Source organism: Conger conger, chromosome 4 (genome assembly GCF_963514075.1).
Source record: "Conger conger chromosome 4, fConCon1.1, whole genome shotgun sequence".
In the NCBI taxonomy this organism is placed as follows: domain Eukaryota; kingdom Metazoa; phylum Chordata; class Actinopteri; order Anguilliformes; family Congridae; genus Conger; species Conger conger.
Genome location: NC_083763.1, coordinates 22855824 through 22873589, shown reverse-complemented (window position 1 = coordinate 22873589; position 17766 = coordinate 22855824). Strand labels below are relative to the sequence as shown.

Here is a 17766-nt window from a genome sequence, read left to right as displayed (position 1 = left end):
AAACCAAAGCGCGCATTTTATTTCTTGTTCCGCATTTAGTTCCCGTTACTGAAACGACCCAACAAAGTGAGCATGATGTCTTTATTCTGCGCAAGAGTCAAAGTGTCCTGATTCCTTTTTTAGAGAAACATTGGAGATTGCAAGATCAGAGTCAAACAAGTTGGCTATCGGTATAAGGGACAGAGTGCACTTTTCTTTCGGTGGATTTACAAACAATGAAGATTGCTTACATCCCCATTCAAACTCACACTCCCCTGTCATTTCTTTCATTCCCCGAGCTCTTCAAGAAAACTGATGTCCGTTTTCTGGGACGCGCGGAATTGAGTGGGGAGATCTGGAAAGCTTTGCGAAACTGATGGGTGGGAGGGACCCTCCCAATGCAGATTTCAAGCCCCGTGATTTGCTAATCGGAGGATTTTCCCTTGTCATTTTCTTGTACTCTTGGGGTCTGGTTTGCGGTGCTCGCCCAGCCCTCTAGACGGTGTGGCTCTCGGGGTATCGAATGCTCTGTGCATTTTGATTAAAGCCCAAATACCTTCAGTCTGGAGGCTGGGCACAGGGAAGGAAGATCGGAGGGGCCTGGACTGGCTGTGTGAAGAAAAAAATACTTTTCACTTATGGCTGCTTAGAACAGATATATCACATTTTGGGATTGTGGAAGGGACTGAATTGTAGATAACTTGAAGTCGCCCAGTTTTGTTCACGGTTGTGGGCGCCGATCATGGAGATGCAAAGGTGGTCCACAAGGTGGAAAACGAAAAGGTGGCTTATGGATTCCACTTTAACCACATTCATCACTTTTATGTTCGTTCTGCAGGCTGCCAATGTCAGAGCAGGTAAGAAATGTTAGGAAAACAAGCAAAGGTTCTGTAAAGTTTTAGGGATACCTATATTCAGTTTGGAATCCAAACAATAGCCTACATAGACATCTTACGTCGTCCATGCACTCTAGCAAGTAACCCTACATATATATTTCTTGTGACTTTGTTTCTGTTTGTCTCCCGTTGTATTAGATACAGCAATATATATTTTAATAACGAATAGCCAATGCTTTGCTTATCTACGTTTAGCTAGTCGTTCTAAAGTAGATGTTCCACCACTTGTTATATTAGGCTCAGTCACTGCATAGTAGGCTAGTCAGCTGGTCTTTTAAATGTGATGCCTAAATGTTGCGTTATTGTACGTGGCACAAGGTTTCGTAATGCCGATAAATAGGCTAATGTATAGTATGGATTATTGAAGACTGCTTTATTCAGATTTATGCAGCTTTATTCCCTTTGTTTGAACTGATGGTCCGTTAGGTGTGTGTGGACACGGTTAGCAGGGTGGAATCCCGCAGGGTTTTGGAGTTTTGCTTCACAGTTTGGTAAAGAATTCTTCAGTCACTGGATACCTAGCTGTCAGTTTTATGCAAGACTTCAGAGGATGAAATATTCAACTAACGCCCCAAATGTACCTTTATTGAACAATGCCCCAAATGTTTAATTGTTGCAATTACATCGTTGTTATGTTTTAATTCTAGGTACAGGGCTGTGACTGTCTTATCTTGACTTTTGAAGATTGTAAAAACGCGAATTATATTTTCTTGTGAACCTAGTTCAAAGTCATTTTAATCGTGTGTGTACGTTTGTAAGTGTTATTTTAAACTGTAAGAAAGATCCTGGCGAGACATTGTTCAAACGTTACTGAAGTTGCGGTAGTTGAATAATTGTAAGGTGATCAAAGGTAATGCACCGCACTTCGCGAGAACTTATAATTGGTTTACAGGATGTAGCTAGTTTAAATGGTTTTCAAAAGTTTTCTTTCTTGTTTTTAGAAACAGCCGTCCCGTGGCCGAACGTGCATATACAAACACATATAGCATTAGAACACTACAGTAGTTGTATTATAGTACAATGTAATAATTTGACCAGATTTAGACCATTGATTTGATACGCGATTCTTGTTCAATTTACTGTCGTATACCAGTCAGTCAGTGCATCATACAGTGTCTCTGGGCGATATATTGACATATGATATATCTCAGATGTGAAGCACACCATTGGCCAAACGGTACACCCTTTCTCCACACTGCCCCGGTTCTCACTGAAGCCCATAGGGTGGATAGGGGAGGCTGGGAAACCTTTGATCACATTTGGTGAATTTTACACTTTTACTTTTGAGACTGTCATACTGACACATTGTAGGCTACTCATTCTGGTATCCCTCCACATTGTATGGGAATGATTCTTTCCCTTGCTTGTTTCCAGTCCAAGTACTCAGCAGTTATTTGATGATTGTCTCCTTTGCACCTCCCTATTATCTTCCTAGCTTCAAAGGGCAGGCCAATATCAAGGCCTAGCCATGTCTGCTAATGGTGTCTGAATCACTTACTGCAACTTGTTATGAAACAAAGAAACAGGATATGTTTAATCTACAGCTTTAATTTGGTAATGAATATATTATGTTTAACATATTTACATCATAAGTCTGTATTGTGCAGTTTGTGCATGCTAAAAATACAGTTAAATCAATCAATCAATTCTATATTAGATGTCATAGTATTATATATTTTGGATGCAGTTTTCATTCCTAAAGATCATTGCAATTCAAGCAATATATATATGTAATGCTTTTTCTGATGCATTACTGCTCTGAGGACTACGGTGGATAAAGACAATTTTGCTAGAAGCCCTCTTGAGCTGGAAGTGTACAGACATGTTTTCCAACCCCTGAGGCTCAGTCACCTCAGATTCTTGCATTCTTTCAAAGAGCGTGTGCCTTTGAGAAACCTCACTTCTTTTTCCACAAGACACACAAGGATACAATTCTGGAAGTGGCGTGAAGTAGGCTACACATTGTATTCTTTAAGCCAAGATTCACTTGCTTACAAGACTAAATACAGTTACTAAAAAGACATTTGTTGCATATTACACCGCTTTTCAAGTACAATATTTTATTTTGATTATGTTCGGGGCACTTGGGCATAAATGTAAATGCCCCCTTTCAACTTTGTGTGAGGAATGTTGAAATAATTAGATGGAAGTATTGAAGTTTCACTGCATGGGAAATTAATACAATTTAAAAACGAATTTGCATATTGGCATGGATTTAGCATGTAAATGATCAGAGAAGAGTATAAGATAGTTGGAGCACGAATGGTGAGGGAGGGAGAACGAGAGATTCTGGGTGAATACTCTGTTGGAGTCCCAGGGAGCAGCAGGTGAAAAGGTCCTTTATCCCCCCCCCCCCCTTTCTGGATCTCACAACTTACTTCAGAAAAGGCAACTACTGTAGCTGCCGAGCACACATTTCTTTAGTTTGTCATGGTGCTTTTTATCAGGTTGAAATTCACTTTTTTACGCCTGACAGCTGACTCACATTTCGGGGCACGTGCTGTTTGAGACATATGGTTCATTTTATTGTTGTATTGTTGTATGAGTCTGACTGTTAACATGACAGGTATTAAATCAGTCTTGGGCCAGCTATCAATTTAAATGTTTCATGCAAATGTCTGGCCATTTTTCCTCTTGATATGCAATGTCTTGTGGGTAACCAACATCTCGGACTAAACTTTGTTTCTGTGCAATTGTCATTTTGCTTTTTTCTTGTTAGTATAGCTTTCTCTTAGCATATCTGCTAAAGCAATGCATCCTTGTTTACATTGCAACTGAGGCAATATGACACCAGCTCATCAGATGCAGTGAGTAAAGAACTGTGTACATTCACTGACTGTTTTAAAGGATTCTGGTTATTGATGCCTTTTGACACCTCAGTGAGAGGGTCGTACTCAGGCTAAGTGGCACATCTGGAATTTTTGAGGCCTGGAGGCACATAGACATTCTGAAACACAGAAAGAGTTCACTTTCAAGACCTCAGTACCCGTATAGTTTCACAATATACACAAGAGCCTTTTTGTTGCATTAACATCGTTCCATACAAGTTAGCATTCATATGATTTTCAAGTAGGTTTGCTGTTTTATTTTGAAAAGTAACCTATCCAGAGGTTTTCTGTGGGGGCACTCATTCAATGAGCAGGGAGACTGGTCAACACAATGGGGCTTCCTTTGCGAGATGGCATAATAGATGTCACAGGCCTTTGCTTTTCAGTGATTTAAGGGGGTTGTGAATGTGTTTTCAGCTTGGGAATGTGGTGCTTTGGGCCCTTTAGCTACAGCTTATTACCTCACCCAAAGCACAGATTAGATGAGTGCTGTTTAATTAAAGATGGTTAATTCCAGTTGGCTGTGGTCTATGATTTTGTGTTGATGTCAAAATGCCCTGAAATGCATTGGTTCTTGAACGTGTGGAATAGTGAAGACCAGCCGGAGGGGCATGTTGTCACATTGACTTTATGAGCCATGGAATTGAGGCAGTGGGCCATAAATTAACCAAAAAGTGCCCAATAAGTATTATAGACCTCTGCAATAGGGCTGTGGTATGCTGAAATGTCATTTACTGATACTCACAGGAGCATAGAAGATTTTTTGAACAAGGTCTGGGCTAAATACTGTTTGGTCTATATTGTGAGCTGGCGACTTCAGGCCTATATGGATGCCTCACATGCTTAACTGTTTTTTTATCGACCAAATTTTACAATTCATCAGGTGTTTTGATAATGGCGTCAAAATGGCCCCTGTGATTTTCCCAGGAGTTTCTGTGAACTGAGTCAAACAGAGAGTCCTTTAGTGAAGCTATTTAGGTCACAAAGATGATAGATGCAGAAGTGGCCCTGAAACCCTTATCAACGTAATACAACACGTAATGTGTTATAAGACTGGTCAGCCAAGTGAACATTGTTTGTAAATGTGCTTTTTCTACTTGCCTGGGGTGGAAATTCAGGTTATGTGGCACAGCAGGTACGATAGTGAAACTTTTTGCTCAGGCTGGTGGTCCTCAAAAGGGTTTAATTTTTGGCTTGAGTTTATTTTATGTTCAATGCCAGGCATAGAAGTTCTATTTTCACATTATGCTGAATGGCCATGTTGTGTAATATGTATTGCAGGAATTTGGGGGGAATTTTTATGAGATATTTATCAATATTGCCTTATACCAGTGTGCATTTGTCTATTTGAACCTCTTATTCCAAAGGGATTCAAGTGTGACTAGTGTTTCCTTCTGTAGTCCTCCACTGTATAGCAATTAATGCCAGTAATGTGTAATGTGTGTGTGCATGTGCAAGTGTGCATGTATGCATGCATACTGTATGTGTGTGAATTCATTCACAAGGATTGCAATGCTCTCCCTGCATCAATGTGTGTAAGATTTTATGCTTTGTTTCACTTTATTAAAGCAAATTGAACATATTACTTCATGTGTGTTATCCATATGGTATTTTGAAGAGATCAGCTGCCATAAAACAAAATAACCTGTTCAGTCAGGGCTGTGGTGTGACAAGCCAGTGGTGAATGATAATATTTCCCTTGTACAGTAGGATCTATTAGTAGAGACCTGACTATGATATGCTTTACTAAGATTGTGAAAGTAAAACACCTACTTTTCTCTATGCATAGTGTAAGACAGTGGTAGGTTCGTGTGTCATAATATTGGCTGGTGGTTCTAATTGAGTGGTAAAGGAGCAAACCTAGATGTTAACAAAGATGTTATTTTAGTTTTGCATGTAAGCTACATTTGATCCTGATTTTAAAAATGATCGTAATGCCTGCCTGTCTGCGCTTTTCTCCTACAGCTGAGCAAGTTGACGTGCTAAAAGTATTAGACTTCAAGAGTTCTCCTGAAGGCATCAGGAAAACATCAGGATTTTGTTCGAACAGAAAAGCATCATCTCCAGACACAGCCTTCAAAGTTGGAAAGCAGGCCCAGATCAGTGCCCCAACCGAGCAGCTATTTCCAGGTAAATCCGCCCATGCTTCTTTCTGTTAATGGTGCAATCGCATAACTGCAATGCACTTTTCATGTAACAAGTTTAAACAGATTCTATATCTAAAAAATAATATCCATTACAAAAATGTTTTGTACAGTCTTTTCCTATAATTTGTGATAAGGTTAGAGCACACATTGGGAGGGATGTTTGACCATTCCTACATGCAGAACCTTTCAGAATCATTGATATCGTTGAGATAATCCCCTGTTCAGTTCAGTCCACAGGTTTTTTGTGTGGATTTTGATGTATCTTTTGGGGTCATTGTCCTGCTGAACAATCTACCTACGACCAAGTCTCAGCTTTCTAGCAGAGGCAGAGATTTTCTGCCTTGATTTCTGAGTACTTTGTTTGCCATTGATCTTAAATAGTGCCCCTAAATTATGTGTTGTTTTATGCAAGCCTAACAAACTGGTTGGAAATGTAATGTCTTTAGCGAAAATGCGGTTTAGTTGAGACTGTTGCTGAGATTGTTGCACATCAACAGTTCTTCAGATTTAATGCCAAAAAATGTTGACGTTTTACAAAAAAAAAAAATTAAAAATATTTAAAACATCTAAATAGTGACAGTGAAAACACCATTGACTCCACTATCGAGGGCATTTTCAGTGACCCCATTTTATATTGCTGAGCATCTAAATACATTCTCAAAATATTGCGAAAACTGCCTAGACGTAGCTTAGAAAAAACAAAGCAGAATTCTCATTGTTTATGATATGGTCATCAAAATTGAAAGGGGATTTGTCCAGTGTTGTGACTTGGCTCTATTGTGTTTTTAACTGCACCAGCCACAGCCACAATAACCTGTATCCACTCAAAAACAGAAAATCTTTTCAATGAGAAAAGAAGCTTTGACTTTCATTGGGTTTTTCACTGCCTATTTTAACCATTTTATTTTGGGTATGTCATTGTCAAGCTTGTGTCAAAGGGGCGATACGTAAGTGGTTAAACATAAATGTCTCAAAATAAAAGTATATAGCCTTTTTTCTCATGTTTATTAAGGGTGGCAATTATTCTGGTGGCCACCGTATGTTAAAATGATTCATTTTTAATTTGTCCAATAGTGCTTTTAAGAAATGCATCTAAAGGCGTCGTACATAACAAATTAAGTGACATATACTGTATTGTTAAGGTAGAGTCTATTAATAGAAATTAAAGGTCTTTCACAATATTTCATTGGGTTGTTGTGCTGCAACTCCAGTACAATTCTTTGCTGTTTTTGTGTTGTTTGACACTATAGTATAAGTTTTTTCTCACTCATTCTTGGAAGAGTGAAATTTTATGTTTGTTTTTATTATGAAAAACAAGCTCAGATTGTAAAATTGCTGTATTAGCTTTTTGCTCTCTGCCTGTTTTGGTTTTTGTCCAAATTGGCCAGACTGCAGAGGAAAACGAGAGGAAAATGAGGTGCTGAAATTCAGGAGATTAAATTATCAAAGAGATTTGTGTCATTTTTCTGGAAGCAAATTACTTCCTGAAAACATTTTGTTTGTAGATCAGGAATTCAGTACAAATTGCATTTCCTTTGTGAAATAACAGTTCCTGTGGACTGATTCAGGGCATATTCAGCCAGAGAATACATATTGAATTGAATTCCCCATCTAGTATTCATTTTGTAGTTTATATATATTGGATGCTATGCATGCAGTTACAGAGAATTCAACCAGTTTTGCATTCTGTTTCAGTTATGTGGAAAAGCTGTAGAAATCATAAATATTAGCCCATATTTTGTATCTATATACCCATGACATTTCTCTTCTTTCAGAGGCTGTAATGATTTATGGAATTACAAGTGCTTTCTAAGCCTTTCTAGCTCTTCCCAGGTTGCCAGCCCTGGGAAATATTAATCAGAATTTCCATTTTCAGGACGTTCAGGGGAAATGAAAACAACAAGCTCTTTGTGTCCACATTTTCAGGAGGAGTGTTCCCTGAAGATTTCTCTATCCTCACCACCATCAAGCCAAAAGCTGGGATCCAGTCTTTCCTGCTGTCCATCTACAATAAGCAGGGTGTCCAGCAGTTGGGAGTGGAGGTGGGGAGATCCCCTGTCTTCCTGTACGAGGATCAGCACGGCAAGCCTGCCCCTGAGGATTACCCTCTGTTCTCCACTCTTAACATTGCAGATGGAAAGTAAGTGCAGTCCGACAAGCCAAAAGGAAACGGACCAGTCACTGTCAGCCAGGCTGAAGCCGGGTGTAAACTTCAGTCTTACTGGCTCTACCCCTCCTCCCACCTCTGTTCTGTACAGTACTCCTGTGTGGGCTCAGAATATAGTGATCTGAGTGTTATCCTCTGTGCTGGAGCTGGTTATATCCAGGCACGCTCTCAACTTACCATCTCTGCTGAGAGTATTTCCCCCCCCTTGAGTTTCACTGTCTCAGCCAGCTGCTGCATTTCCTGCATAGCATTACTGCAATGTTAAATCATGTTATGGTGCCTAGTGCTGTCAAATGGCTTTAAATGTGGTCACAATCATCACATATTATTTCAAAGGGCCTGCCAGTTAGTGCAGCTGTTTGCTCTTTGAAATTTAGAAAAACGTTTTTTGATGCGCTGCTTTTCAAAGAACGTCTAAAAATTCACTTCAAATTGAAAGCGCCTCAAAACTAGTGTCTATAGAAAGGGATCAGTATAGTGGAGCGTTCTAGTCAAGTTGCCATGCTTGAATGACTGTGGCCCAGTGGAATAATGGGCTACCACAGGCATTATGACCTTAGTCATGAACTCTATAATTTTGTTATTGTAAAAGGGGGAAGGGTGATGTCAAGCTTCATAATTAACCTCCCTGGATTACCTTATCCAATCAGATTCAACCTTTGGGTCCTCTTATCATATCAGTAGTGCCTGCTAATCTTAGAGGGTTCTCAGAGATGCAGTATGAGTATGAACCAGTAGCAAAACATAGGAGAAAAAACAAACAGGGATTTTTTCTAACTGAGTTATGTTTTTATTAGCATCTGTATCCTTGTTTTCTTTATCAATATACAAAGCTTGAATTTGCTGTTTGTTTTTGTACCCCTTTAACCCTTTCAACCAAAATGAAAATGATGGCTTCAGAAAACTTAACTTTAATAGGGGCTCAAAATGATAGTACTGCAGACATTTTGATTGGTTGAAAAGGTCAAGAGTAGATTTTACAGCATCAGTGCCATATGGCACTCTTGGGAATGAAAGGGTTAAGAAAAACTTTGATTTGACCATTTGACACTTTGAATAAACTGAAAATGGTAGAGAGCAGAAATGGAATATGTACTTTGCAGTAATACAGCTCCCTGTAATTTGTGTATCGATTAACCACTCAATACCAACAAAGTAGAAGTGTTCATACAGTATAAAATGTCTTTGAATGCAGTATAACCTACATCGCTTAAACGACTTCAAAGATTTGTGAGGGTTGGAAATTATCTCATGCATAATATGCAAATTAACATACTGAAGGCCAAAGATTGTTTTCATCCAAAACAGGTGGCTCTATAACGGCAATGGAGCAGAGGATGCATACACAATGGCCCAAAAACTTTGGAAGATAACATTGGGAAAAACAAACAATAAAATACAACAAAACATTGCAAACTTTCTGGTAGCAGCAATGTTTTACAACGCTTCATCAGTAGCGACAAAAACAACACCCTGCTTCAAAAAACATAGATTTGCATTGTGATGAAAAACAGAGTAGCCCTCTTAGTCCAGTTTGTGTTCATAGCACAGTATTGTGACCTACTGTCTAAAAATTAATGTTCTCTGTAGAGGCTTTTAGCGTTAAGCTTCTGGCTGAATTCCAATGCAAGGCTATGGCCAAATCCCCACTGAGTGAAACTAATTCTCCTCTTATGTTTTTGCCAGTACATCCAGAATTATTGAAAACTGTGTGGACTGTGCATTAAGATATTTCAAGCTGTCATGTTATGCAGTGCACACAGAGATTGTAATTGACTGGCACAAGTAGCATTTAATTCATTTTGATATGATGTCCATTTTTAGCATCAATAACAAACTGCATTAAGTAGCATTAATGCCACCTTGGTTAATTGAATCCGAATTCAGTATTCCTTTTGGATATTGGATCCCTGCAAAAGAGTGCTTTGAATTATCCATTGATCTGCATGGCTAAATAAACTGAAAAAAAACCTTTAAATAAAAGTGATGTCAGTAATACCAATTTTAAGCATTCAGCATTCAATGATAGAATTGTTACACATTCTTTTTGCCTTTTTTCCTGTATACTTTCATTTTGTAGCTGTAAGTTTGTATAAATTAATCAGTAATCAAACTTAATTATCAAATCAAATAATGAAAGGTAATGAAGATCTCATTTGAAAAACCACTGAAAATAAACTTACTTTAAATTTACTTTACTTGAGTTACTACTGGTCTCATACTCTAGTCAGTTGACAGGTCAAGTCCATAATTCTGAGGTTCTCCTGTAAATATAAAATAGTATGTAATCTGAAGGGAAATCTTGAATATGCACATTTTCAAGATATGCACATTTTTTAAAATACCAACATGAAATTAAAAATAAAACTAGAAATAAGACAGAGATTATGTGATATCACAAATCATCTGTGATGACTAATCATTTGCATTGCTGAGTAGCACTAATATTGCATTGTGGTATTGTGTTTGGAAGGTGGAGAGCAATGGATGTTAAACTACAACAAACAAAATGCAAAGGCATACAAAATATATTGAACAAAATAAAAGTGTATTTCATAGATTACAGTGTTATTTTGTAACTATACCCAAACATTTGGTCTCAAAGTTATTTATAACACAAGGGAATTTGAATTTAAAAGAGTATAAAGGAGAAATATTTTCAGTTTAATGGTTTGCTCTGTGCACCAAATATTATCATGCCTAAGTGACTTTAATCTGTTTAAAGTGAAAAAATAGAAAAATACTGATGGAATTGCATCTGTTCGCTCAGGCAAACACAGTAGTATTGTTTTACTGTATTAAACTTTGTTTATGTAAATGTATCCCCCACTTACTCAGCAACAGTTATCAAGCCATTAATTTGGGAAGTAGGTATGTCTTTGGTCTCTTGGTGTTCTGAATGACTCTAATCCCTATAAGCTGCTATACCCTCTCACCTGTACAGTTGTAGGTCTGTGGGCAGCCTCTAACTTTGCTATCCTTTGAATTAAAATACAGTTTTACCGTATCACACGAGTCTAAGCTGTTAAAGCACACTACTTGTGTACTACATGTGGTTTCATTATGAGTTTCATGTGGATGTAAATTTTACTTCTTTAAAAGATTTCATCGGAAAGGATATTTTAAACACATTGTATGGCTTTGGAGACATTAGGTGTCCTCTGTGTATCCTCTATGGTACACAGAGTTATTTGAACAATGCTTTTTTCTGGTTCTCTGCTTTTCCTTTGGCACACTTTCCACAATGTTCACTGTGTCTGTCATTGCAAGTAACCCAGAAGGCGGATTTGCTTTTGTGTTTAATGAGTTTAATCCAGTGTTAAAAAGGGCCAAAGTGTAGCAGCAAGAATGCAACATATCACGAGCTGGAATGTAAGATTTTAAGTGTGGTGCAAATGTTCCAAGGCCTGGAGAATGTTTGCCTCACGTTTGATGCTTGTTAACTCTTTGTGTGTGCATCTTGTGGACACAAATTGAGTCCTGACCTCCCCTCTCCTCTCTCACAGATGGCACCGCATAGCTTTCAGCATCCATAAGAAAACTGTTACCATCATCGTTGACTGTAAAAAGAAAATCACGAAACCACTCAGCAGAAGTGACCATGCAACCATTAACACCAACGGCATCACTGTGTTTGGTACCAGGATTCTCGATGAAGAAGTTTTTCAGGTAAAGCAAACCTAATTTGATTTATTTGTTGGTTTGAAACAGGCTTGATTCAAAACTGGACTATGTGTCTTTGCTTTTGTGTTTGGACCACTGTTTTCTATTGTCAAAGCTTGATCTTGCAGTCCAAAGAATATATATTTTGAGGCATTACAACTGTATACTATGCACACTGTATACTGTATCTCTGGGTCTCATCAGTGTAAGATGATGTATGTATATTGTACAGTACATCATCCATCCATCCATCCATTATCTGAACCCGCTTATCCTGAACAGGGTCCAGGGGGGCTGGAGCCTATCCCAGCATACATTGGGCGAAAGGCAGGAATACACCCTGGACAGGTCGCCAGACCATCGCAGGGCACACACACCATTCACTCACACACTCATACCTATGGGCAATTTAGACTCTCCAATCAGCCTAACCTGCATGTCTTTGGACTGTGGGAGGAAACCGGAGTACCCGGAGGAAACCCACGCAGACACGGGGAGAACATGCAAACTCCGCACAGAGAGGCCCCGGCCGACGGGGATTCGAACCCAGGACCTCCTTGCTGTGAGGCGGCAGTGCTACCCACTGCACCATCCGTGCCGCCCATACAGTACATCATGCAATCTGTAATAAGAACATATTTTTATAATTACAATAGATAGCGTATAAGCAGTATGGCTGCTTGATTATGAAACTTTCGTTAATATCACACTTACCTTTTTAAAGTCTGCTCAAATTTTTGATAAAGTGGGCTACTTTACTCCTATTGCTTTAGGTTTCCATGCTGTCTGACAACTTCTATTCACTCTGTGATAAAGGATTAAAACACATAGTAGCTATATACTGTAAAGGAAAATGTCTATATTGGCAAATAGACTACTATAGGAGATTTAGTAGATTTTCCTGAAAAGGAAATACAAGGAATCCAAATGAGTTAAATGGGCCACATCATGCAATATCTGCTGCAATAGGTAGCAACCCCACCCCAAGCCATTTCAGTTTTAAGGTGGGCTGCAGGCTGTAACTGCCACAGTTTTTACACCTTGACAATTAACTTTCTATATTCCATCTTTCTCAAGACGCTCGCATGTGTTTACTTTGTAAAGTGTGTTTACTTTGAGTTGTGACTGGTGACTGGTTTTCGTGAAGCCAAGAGTATGATACCTTCCCTTTATTTGGGCTTTGCATTAGATTTGGCACACATTTCATCTACTGTTTTTGCAGAGTACTATGTTATGCGTACTGATCTGATCTGAGTGAATTTGCACATTTTGGCGCATTTATCATGACCTATTATGAAGTTCCTAATTTTATAAACTTTTTTTCCAAAATCTAAGTGTTGGTATTATAAGTTGGTCAGCAGTCAAGCCACAGTATTAAAAGTTTGATTTAGAGGCAGCCAAATAGCCTGACCATAGGAAATCACCATAGGAAACAGATTACATTATATTATTGGCATTTGGCAGACACTCATATCCAGAGTGACGTACAACAAAGTGCATAATCATATCCAGGGACAAGTGCGCTGAAAACCCTAGGGGGAAGTGCAGTTCCAAGTGCTAGAAATGACCACATAGATAAAAACTTGGACCCTGTAGATTAATCTGATGACAACAAACCAACCAAGAAGCAGCAATAAAACAGTTTTGGCAAATACAAACGCAAATAATAATAAAACTATAGATGGTGACAAATGTTGGAAAAACTGGGAGGATAAGTAAAACAATCTTATAAAATGCAATCTGATGGACTGATTTATAATAAATTTACTCAATGGGCGATTTTCATACTAGTTCAATTGGGAGGCTACCAAATGAAGTAACATGGAGCAGGAAGATATTGGCTCATTTATAAAGGGAATGAGTGCTTTAAAATTGGTTCAGTGAAAATTTGATGCAATAATAATGTTTTATTGGCTAATGATATACAAATAAACCAGCACATCATGTCATGTATGAATGATTCACATATCTGATATTTAATTTGATTTTCTGAAAGTCTGGCTTGCACATGGGAGAACTGTTTCTGCTTAAACTGATATCATCGTTCAGCTGTGAATACAAATATTTCGTTTAAAACAATAAATGTCATGCCTGATCTTTCTCCCCTCATAATTTGGCTCAGGCTTTACTATTGGAAAATAAGACTTTATATTCTCATCAGCTGTTTTTATTTTTATTCCACATTACAGATGGATTTCCTCTTTTTTTCTTCTTACATTTTTGGTTTCACTTTGATTTAAGAATATGCAAATTCAACATTTACTGAACTTAGTTCTCATCAGACTAAAAAAAACATTTAGCTTTGATATGACCCAAGGAATGACACACACACAAACAGCCTGCTTAACCCTTGTGTTGTCTTAAGGGTCAAAAATGACCCACCATTATGTTTAACAGCAGAGAAAACCCCCCAATTATTTTTTTTCACCTTGAAATTTGATGACAAAATGCATGATGAGTGATAAATGAAGTTGTTTCTTCATGCAAAATAGATTTGGGGTTTAAAATTCAATTAAGCTGCTTTATTTTAGGGGTTTAGTGAAGGTCATTTTTGACCCTTAGGACAAGGGGAGTATACAGAATGTTAAGACTACACAAGGGTTAGTGTTTGCCTTAGGGTCGAAATGATGTCTTGGGGCACACAGCCAGCTGAAATTCATCGCACAATGCAGGACTGAATACTGGGCATGCTTAACACAGTTCCCTAATACAGGGGATCAAATGTACAGGGTGCTGGGATTTACAGTGACACAGATACCCAAACCTGTGACTGGCTTTTTCCACTCCCAGTATTTAACTTTACCTCCAGCAGTTGGTTTTTTAAGTCCTTTAGTTCCCTACTTCCTCTCATGATGGCATTTCTACCTTGTAATTAAAGTCACTTAAGGGGAGAGGACCTGCTCTTAGTCATAGCGCGGCTTGGACATGGTTCTATACAGTAACACTGAGTCAATCTTTCTTCTTTTTTAGGATTTTAAGTGTGAATTATTAATTCACTGACCTATGACTTAGGCAATGTATTTATTGAGTAAGATGGATAGGTTGCTGCCTTGACTTTGGTGTGCTTCAAATATTTTGTTTACATGTTCTTTGTGTTTTTCTGGGGGTCTGTAAAACATGTTGTCGACTGGCCCATGTAGATACCACTGTTCCATTGGGAAACATTCAGAAAATCAGAATGAAAAATCTAAAACCCTTCAGTTGCTTAGAGTATTTCACTGACTGGACTTATGCTAGGGTTCTGTGAAATAAAGCTATTCCACATATAAACAAGATTTTTTACTTGTGGGAAAGCACTGTTCAACTTATCTAATATGGACTGGCTTATTATAGATTATTGTTTGTATGCACACAAAAAATATATTTGACATCCATTTATTGTGGTCTCATACTGTGGCAAAGACTTGATATAGTACATTAACACATAAAACACAGAACACCCACACCTTAAAATTATTTCTGCGACAGAAACCATAATGTCCTCATTCTGAAAGCTTGGAGTTTATGAGGACATATCTCTGCCTTAGTTCAGTTCACACTTGTGTGCCTGTTAGCTTTCTCCTTTGTATACCTTGACCAGGTCAACTCAGCAGACTTGCAATCAGCAAAGACTGGCTGGAATGCGATGAACGTAGACAAAGCCTAACTGTCATTTGCCGTACAAACACCTCGTGGACTGGTGAGGAAGGGGACATCTGGGTCTCAGTGGGGTTCTGGAATTTGTGTACCCTGTGGCCGAGAGTTTGTTTGGAGGAGACTATGAGAGGAGTCCCCATTATTCATTGTCGGTTGGCTCACGAGTGGCTTTACTTTGCTTCAAAGCAATCCTTGACGCCGCTGTGTCATCGCCACGGCGACGGCCCAGTCAGCAGGACGCGCGCTAGGTGACACCCCCGAAGGCCGAGCGGTCTCCCTTTATGGCGGTGGAGGTGGGGGTACGGGACTCATGCCATGCTCCCTGATCCCTGCTGGAAGTTGTGCTGTACTCTGGACATTAAGGCTCTCTGCCGAGGGAGCCCGATTAGCTTTGGTGGCAGATTAATGAAATCTCTCATTCTTGTGGTGGCTGTGGGCACTGTGTATCAAGGGAATTTGAGTTATGAAAGCTGTCAGGCCACAAGGCAAGGGGGGGGGGGGGGGGGCTCTCTTAGGCATGTAACAGCAAAACACACCTGAACGGGGGGGTTTAGGTGTGTTTTGCTGTTGACTATCTAGAGAGGAACACTCCCAGATGTCTCCACTAAAAAAAAAGTTGTTTTATTTATCCGGATATGCTCTTGCACATAGTTTACAACTTTATTCACTGAATCCTTCCCTGCAATTTTCATGTGTCTATGCACTGACTATGCACATGGGGTCTGGCCAGAATTGGAGAGGCAGTTTGAGTAGAGGATAATTTTAAAGGCAGTCTGCGGTTTCTCCCCACATTCTTCAACATGCATTTCTCTCATAAAATAATATGACAGATTAAGCATCTGTCTTTGTGACATAATGTAATGTAATGTACTGTAGTGATATTTTACCCTCAACGTTAGTGGTGGGTTAGTGTGTCATTTCGGTTTCGTTTTCTTTCTACTTACAGAGACCTTTATTGTGTAAAATATCTAATATAATTGCACAGATTTTTAAATAGTTTAAAATAAACAGTCACACTATTTTCAGTGAAAGAGATACAAACATTAAACCTGTACACATAGAGGAAGCTCAGTTTTAAAATACGACAATTATAAAGTACATATTACTGTTTTAATGACCGCCTTTCAGCTGTGTGCCACAATTTGTGAATGAATGTCTTTCATTGGGCTTTGGCCCTTCCTCATCCCAAACCTCCCGACATTCCCCACCCCCTCCGTGCAGCCAGGGCCATAAGACTGACTATTCATCAGACCCTGACATTACTTGTCAGACACGTCAGTGGTATCCCTCCTGCCCCAACCCTCCATCAAACCGACCACCTCCACCCCCGCTCCTCCGTCCCCTGTCCTGCTGTTGACATTCCTCAGTGCTTAAATTGTCCCAGTGCTACTACGGAGTATCGGTTGTCGCTTTGGTTGTTTGCTGTTCACTGGCAGTCACTCAGCGGGGACTCAGAAGCTCTGCTGCAGAGAAAGAGTGCGTGGGTGCATGTGTATGTGTGTGTGTGTGTGTGTGTGTGTGTGTGTGTGTATGTGTGTGTATGTGTGTTGTGTGTGCGTGTGTGTGTGTATGTGTGTTGTATGTGTGTGTTTCTGTGTGTGTCTGTGCGTGAGTGTGTGCGTAATGGGATTTGGTATAAACGCTATAGCAGTTACTGAGGTAATGCACTGCGGCTTCTTGGAAATAGTATCAACATCCAGCTGTCTGCCCTCTGCGACACTTAAAAAGAAACTTTGTTCCAGCACAAAGGCTGTGTTTGGTGAAAGGAACGAGTAAGCCTTTCTGCTCTCCTAGGGCTGCTCTGCTCTCAGCGCTCCTGATGTGTTTAGTGCTTCCACCCTCCCAGTGGCCTGTGCTGGACTGTCATTACCATGTGGGTGTGTTGGTAGGGCGGCTGCCATGCGGCCTTGGGCAGGTGGACATCAAAGGTGACATCTTTATTATTTTCATTTGGAGCTGTCCCTGTAGCTCTGTAATTAGACATGTACTGTAAGGTCATTTAGATGCAAAATACAAAATGTCTTGTCGACTAGCTTAGTATAAAACCATTGAACGGCACAGAGAATCTCCATTCCAAATGTAATTTAGTCTGAGACTAAGCTTAATCTTTGTCTGTGAAATTGGCCCAGCCAGTTTTAGAAGCCTTATCATTGAAGCAGTTTGCCATGAATATATTGCATCCCATTTGAGTTGCTTTCCTTTGATTTTAAGTGATACCATTTAATTGAACACTTACTAAACCTAATGTGCTATTTTATTAAAATTCTTCATTGACCTCTGATCACTTCCAAGGTGGATATACTGCAAGACATTTGCTCAGTTTTTCACTTAAAAGACTGCTGCTAACAAGGGTAGTAGGGAGAAAAACTGTTGAAGTGCATGTGATTTATGATATAAGTACAATGGTTGTTTATGTAAGGAAAAAGTCACACCATAGAAAATGACAAATT

At 39.2% G+C, this 17766-nt stretch overlaps 1 protein-coding gene across 1 annotated transcript in view; it reads left to right on the top strand.

Annotated features, from left to right (window-relative positions):
• Positions 1–515: 515 nt before the first annotated feature.
• col11a1a (collagen, type XI, alpha 1a) overlaps positions 516–17766 on the top strand; it is a 94957-nt gene continuing 77706 nt past the window's right edge. Inside the window, exons 1-4 of the mRNA XM_061238885.1 lie at positions 516–836; positions 5669–5833; positions 7777–7990; positions 11524–11686. Coding sequence (XP_061094869.1) covers positions 722–836; positions 5669–5833; positions 7777–7990; positions 11524–11686 — 657 coding nt within the window. The 5' untranslated portion in view covers positions 516–721. The remainder of the gene's footprint in view (positions 837–5668; positions 5834–7776; positions 7991–11523; positions 11687–17766) is intronic.